Source organism: Heteronotia binoei, chromosome 17 (genome assembly GCF_032191835.1).
Source record: "Heteronotia binoei isolate CCM8104 ecotype False Entrance Well chromosome 17, APGP_CSIRO_Hbin_v1, whole genome shotgun sequence".
In the NCBI taxonomy this organism is placed as follows: domain Eukaryota; kingdom Metazoa; phylum Chordata; class Lepidosauria; order Squamata; family Gekkonidae; genus Heteronotia; species Heteronotia binoei.
In genome coordinates this window covers 43,580,635-43,586,634 of record NC_083239.1, presented here as the reverse complement: position 1 = coordinate 43,586,634, position 6,000 = coordinate 43,580,635, and the positions used below count along the sequence as shown (strand labels likewise).

The 6,000-nt window shown below is 51.7% G+C and overlaps 1 protein-coding gene across 1 annotated transcript; it reads right to left on the bottom strand.

Moving 5' to 3' along the window:
* Positions 1-1,193: 1,193 nt before the first annotated feature.
* LOC132585858 (adenosine receptor A1-like) lies at positions 1,194-5,365 on the bottom strand. Its single transcript, XM_060257734.1, has 2 exons — positions 5,040-5,365; positions 1,194-1,929 (listed from the first exon to the last, which is right to left on the bottom strand). Exons 1-2 carry the CDS (start codon positions 5,363-5,365, stop codon positions 1,194-1,196), a joined length of 1,062 nt encoding a protein of 353 aa, XP_060113717.1.
* Between the last annotated feature and the right edge of the window lie 635 nt (positions 5,366-6,000).

Genomic DNA, 6,000 nt, shown 5'->3' with positions numbered 1-6,000 from the left:
TTTCTAAAAAGGCATTTCTACTTGGCACAAGCAGAGCAACCATTTACTCAAAAGCAAGAACAGCAGCCCATCTAGTCCCGTTTCACGCAGCAGCCAGGCCATTGCCCTGGAGGGCCTACAAACCAATAGGGACTGTTCCTGGTAAGTGGGGATCCTTACAGCATTGGTCATGGCGCTCTTGAGTTTCCCTACCTCCGTAAAGGGCAGCCAATGAAGTCGAAGGTGTACAGGGCAAGTCCGGGGTGGAATTCTAACAGGAGCTCCTTTGCATATTAGGCCACACACCCCTGATGTAGCCAATCCTCCAAGAGCTTACAAAAAAGAGCCTTGTAAGCTCTTGGAGGATTGGCTACATCAGGGGGTGTGGCCTAATATGCAGAGGAGCTCCTGCTAGAATTCCACCTCTGGGCAAGTCAGAGAACAGATTTAAATGTCCCACTATGTACGTAAGTGCTGTCAGGACATAAGCGACTTGCAGTCAGCAACTCCAGGAAGGGACTTTCAAGGCAACTGAGAAGTAGAGAGGGGTTGCCGTCGCCTTCCTCCCATCCAAGCAGGGCTTTTTTTGAACAGGAATGCAGTTCCGGCTGGCTTGGCACTAGGGATGTGGCCTAATATGCAAATGAGTTCCTGCTGGGCTTTTTCTACATAAAAAGCTCTGCGTCCAAATATTGTCTCTGCTTAGCTTCTGATATATTATGACACCAGGCTGTACCGTGCATCTCAATGTCCAAAGATTTCACTCCTTTTTCCATAGGGCAAGTGATGCTCTTGGTGCTTGGGAGGGGCAACAGTGTGAGGACTTCTAGTGTCCTGGCCCCCTGATGGACCTCCTGATGGCACCTGGGTTTTTTGGCCACTGTGTGACACAGAGTGTTGGACTGGATGGGCCATTGGCCTGATCCAACATGGCTTCTCTTATGTTCATGTAGAAATCTAACAAAGTTTTAGCATAAAATCCCGGGTCAATAGAATCATAGAATCACAGAGTTGGAAGGGACTTCCAGGGTCATCTAGTCCAACCCCCTGTACAATGCAGGAAACTCACAAATACCTCCCCCTAAATTCACAGGATCTTCAATAGAATCATAGAAGATCTTGGAGGGGTCAAATAAGGGGACAAATAAGACGCAAGAGAGGTGGGCTCATTTTCTGCGTAATGGAGGATGGGTGGTGGAGGTTTTTTCCATCCTTCAGGTCTGGGGATGGACTTTGGGGTTGGGACAACAGCAGAACCGCAGCCTGGGCCAGGGCAGGACATGTTGGAGGAGCACCGAGCGGAGGGCCCGTCCAAAGTCCTTCTTCCTCAGGGCATAGATGAGGGGGTTAGCCAAGGAGTTTGTGTGAGAGAGCAAGATAGCCAAGTGGTCCACGGACTCATAGGTCTTGCAGCCAGGGCACAGGAGCTGAACGCAGTAGACAATGTGCAGGGGCAGCCAGCAAACGCAGAAGACCCCGACCAAGAGGAAGAGGGTGCGGGCTGTCTGGATCTCCCCTCGCTTGGCTGCCCATAGCGTCTGGGACTGGAAATGGCCGCGGACAACCCGGAAGAGGTCGAGGTAGATGCCCAGCATGGCCGCCAGGGGCAACAGGGTGCAGGTGAAGAAGACAAAGTAGACCAGGTATTCGGGGCTGAAGACGGACGTGAAGGAGCAGCGGCCGAGGTGCCCAAGATGAATCCTGCTGTCACTGACGTTCTGGCCTGGATAAACCTTGGAGAGGAAGCCCGCATAAGGGAGATCACGGGCGAGGATGACGAAGGCAATCCGCTCGGAGGGGGAGCTGACTGCCATGGTGTGGTTGTTGGCTTCCACGTAGTGCGCCAAGCGGTTCCAGCCCATCATCGGGGAGAGGCCTATCAGGAGGGACAGCAACCAGCAGAAGGCCACGAGGACTATCATCCGCCTCTTCTTCACATACCTGGCATAACTGGCCAAGGAAAGGATCACATGAACCTCACATACCATCCAGACCAGGGGCGTCAAACATGCGGCCCAGGGGCCGAATCAGGCCCCTGGAGGGCTCCTCTCAGGCCCCCAAGCAACTGGCTGTCATCTGCTTCCTTCTCCCTCTCTATTGCTTCCTTCCGCATCACAGCTTGATTCGCAAGGCTTTCTCAATCGCACAGGAGCTACAGAGCAAAGCCTCTATTTTCTCCATTGTCTGAGGCTCCTCCCTTGGGGAGGAAGGAGGGGAAGGCAGCGCTTGCTGTGCCAAGCTCTCTCAGTTGCACAGCAGAGCTACTGAGCCAAGCCTCTCTTCCTTCTATTGGCTGAGGCTCCTCTCCCCTCCGCCCAGTCCCCTGGGGAAGGAAGGAAAGAAAGAGCCAGAGCTTCCTTTTCCCAGTTCCCTGGATCCCGTGGGAGAAATACAAAAAAAGCACCTTTAAGACTAATGAATGGTAATCTTTTAAGCATGTTTTAAGTTTTTTTTAAAAAAATCTTTATTTGTGTTTTTCTGTGAACTTTTAAAAGTTGATATCTCTGCTACCTAATTAGGGTTGCCAAGTCCAATTTAAGAAATATCTGGGGACTTTGGGGGTGGAGCCAGGAGATTTGGGGGTGAAGCCAGGAGACATTAGGGATGGAGCCAAGATCAAGGCTGTGACAAGCATAGTTGAACTCCAAAGGGAGTTCTGGCCATCACATTTAAAGGGACAGCACACCTTTTCAATGCCTTCCTTCCATAGGAAATAATGAAGGATAGGGGCACCTCCTTTTGGGGCTCATAGAATTGGACCCCCTGGTCCAATCATTTTGAAACTTGGGGGATATTTTGGGGAGAGGCACTAGATGCTGTACTGAAAATTTGGTGCCTCTACCTCAAAAAACAGGCCCCCCCTAATCTTAAATAGGTACACACAAGGCCTGGCCTGACAACTCATTTATGTCAGATCCGGCCCTCATAACAAATGAGTTTGGCACCCCTGAACCAGACAGTCCTGCCTTCCTACCGCCACCTCTCACTGGGTGGCCTCTTGCGAGTGGAATGGGGTTGCCAGCTTCCAGGTGGGGCCTGGAGATCTCCTGCTTTTACAACTGAACCCCAGCTGGCAGCGATCAACTCCCCTAGAAAAAAATGGCAGCTTTGGAGGGTGGACTCTGTGGCATTGCACCCTGCTGAGGCCTTGCCCCAAGCCCTGCCCTCTCCTGGCTCCACCCCCAAAGTCTCCAGGTCTCCAGGCCTGGCAACCCTGGAACAACAGGATTTTTAGCCACTCCGATTGCCTTCCAAGCAGGAAGACTCATCCTAAAGATCCGGAGAGTACTGGAGTGGGGTTTCTTTTTTACTTAGTTACTTCATTTATACTCCGCTTTTCTCCCCAGTGGGGACCCAGAGTGGCTTGTGACATTCTTCCGTCCTCCATTTTATCCTTGCAACAACCCTTTGAGGTAGACACAACCAGTGGTTTGGGAGAAGAGCCTCTGCTGGGTAGGCAGAAGGTCCCAGGTTCAATCCCTGACTTCCCCAGTTAAAAGGACCAGGCAGGAGGTGATGGGAAAGACCTCCTCTGAGACCTTGAAGAGCCAAGAAGTGGGGCTGTGGCTCAGTGGAAGAGCATTTGCTTGGCAAGCAGAAGGTCCCAGGTTCAATCCCCAGCATCTCCAGTTAAAAGGACCAGGCAGGAGGTGAGAGGAAAGACCTCCTCTGAGACTTTGGAAAACCATGAAGTGGGGCTGTGGCTCAGTGGTTGAGGATTTGCCTGGCATGCAGAAGGCCCCAGGTTCAATCCCCAGCTTCTCCTGAGAAAACGGACCAGGCAGGAGACTTGTCCCCATAAGGCAGGGATGTCAAACATGTGGCCTAGGGGCCAAATCAGGCCCCCAGAGGGCTCCTATCAGGCCCCCGAACAACTGGCTGTCATCTGCTTCCTTTTGCGTCACAGCTTACTCAATCACACAGGAGCTACAGAGCAAAGCCCCTGTTTTCTCCACTGGCTGAGGCTCCTCCCTTGGAGAGGAAGAGCTTGTTTTGCCAGGCTCCCTCAATCACACAGCAGGGCTACTGAGCCAAGCCTCTCTTCCTTCTATTGGCTGAGGCTCCTCCCTCTCCTGGTCCCCTGGGGAAGGAAGGAAAGAGCCAGAGCTTCCTTTGCCCAGTTTTCTGGATCCCATGAAGGAGATACAAAGAAAGCACAATTAAGACCAACAAGGACTAATGTTTTAGGCATGTTTTATTTTTTAAAAAAATATATTTAATTGTGTTTGCATCCTTTATAAAGTTTATATCTCTGCTACCTAGCATTACATTTTATGGCACACATGGCCAGCCCGACGAGGTCTCATTTGGGCCAGATCTGGCCCTTGTAACAAATGAGACTGACACCCCTAGGATAAAGTGGAGAATCGATCAGTGGGTATCTGTGGCTCTGGGGAGCTGTTTTTTAAGGTACCAAATGTTCAGCATAGCACCTGGTCCCTCTCTTTTAAAAAACTCCCCACGTTTCAAAAAGATTGGACCAGGGGGTCCAATTCTATGAGTCCCCAAAAAAGGAGTCCCCATCCTCCATTATTTCCAACAAAGGGAAGACATTTAAAAGGAACGTGGTGCCTTTAAATGTGATGGCCAGAACTCCCTTCGGAGTTCGGTTGTGCTTGTCACAACCTTGCTCCTGGCTCCACCCCCAAAGTCCCCAGATATTTCCTGAGTTGGACCTGGCAACCCTATGCTGGACCAAGTTCCCCTGGAGAAAATAGCTTGCTTGGAAGGGTGGACTCTATGGCATTAGACCATGCTGAGGCCCAGGGGTGGAATTCTAGCAGGAGCTCCTTTGCATATTAGGCCACACACCCCTGATGCAGCCAATCCTCCAAGAGCTTACGACTCTTTTTTGTAAGCACTTTGAGGATTGGCTACATCAGGGGTGTGTGGCCTAATATGCAAAGGAGCTCCTGCTAGAATTCCACCCCTGCCGAGACCCCTCCTCTCCGCAAACCCCGCCCTCTTCCAGCTCCACAAAGTCTCCAGGTACTTTCCAACACAGACCTGGCAACCCTACCGACGGGGCCATCCTTTGCCGGTCCCCTCATGGGCCTTACCTGTTGGGCAGCCTGATCTTCAGGTGCGCGTTGATGGCGATGAGCAGCAGGAGGAGGATGGAGAACTGGGTGGTGACCAGCGGGAAGCAAGTGAGGAAGAGGCAGGTGTAGAAGCACAGGGTGTAGCCCATGCTGAGCACCATGGAGAAAGGGATGGCCAGAGCCCCCACGCCCAGGTCCGCCACCGCCAAGCACAGGATCAGGTAGTTTGTGACGTGCCTCAGCTCTCTGTGCAAGCAGAGGGTGGCGCACACCAGCAGGTTGGTGGAGACGATGGCCGTGGCCAGGAGGCCCTCGAGAACCACGAAACCCAAGTACATGTCCATGGTGGACCACGTCGCTCCCCCAAGTCAGTGGCTTCCGCGCTGCGACAGAGGAAAAGTCTTCTCAAGCAGAACAGTTGCTGCTAAGAATGGCACGTTTTCAAGGCTGTTTTTCTTTTAAATCTACAGAGAATATCTGGTATCCAGGCTCGGACATCTCTTTCTGCCTTGCTGCCTCGTCTTTCCCAAGAGGTCTGTCCAGCTCTCTCCTCGGCTACCACGGCAGGGATAAGCCCGCTCCATCTGTGTTTGCTGAGACTCCTGGTAGCAAATAAATCGGGTACGAGGCAGCTTTTAATGCGGGATGATGCATTTTCCTCGCATGGATTAGAGGCGTCTGTCGCTAAAGGCAGGGCAATCGATGTTCCGGCTGAAATAAACTTGGGCGGCAATAAAAAAAAGCTAACCAAAGAGCCTCGGTTGGGATGGAAATTCTCATGCCCAGGCTGGAATTTAGAACATCCCCAGATGTTTGTTTTAAGTCTGATACAGGGGTCTCCCCCCCCCCATCCTCCCACCCACCAAATATGACCTTTAGCTTTCAGTTAGGTGATAACCATATTTTCCTTTCAGGCAGTGTAGTGAACAGGGCCAGAAGGATCCATGAAAGGGAAGAAAGATTACTTTAAAAAACAAAA

What these genes read in the sequence shown, in the direction of transcription:
- LOC132585858 (XM_060257734.1), bottom strand. Translation starts at nt 5,365, where the DNA reads ATGGACATGTACTTGGGTTTCGTGGTTCTCGAGGGCCTCCTGGCCACG. An exon ending in AAGATCAGGCTGCCCAACAG is followed by an intron (nt 1,930 to 5,039) that starts GTAAGGCCCATG and finishes TTCCTTGGCCAG; the next exon opens with TTATGCCAGGTATGTGAAGA.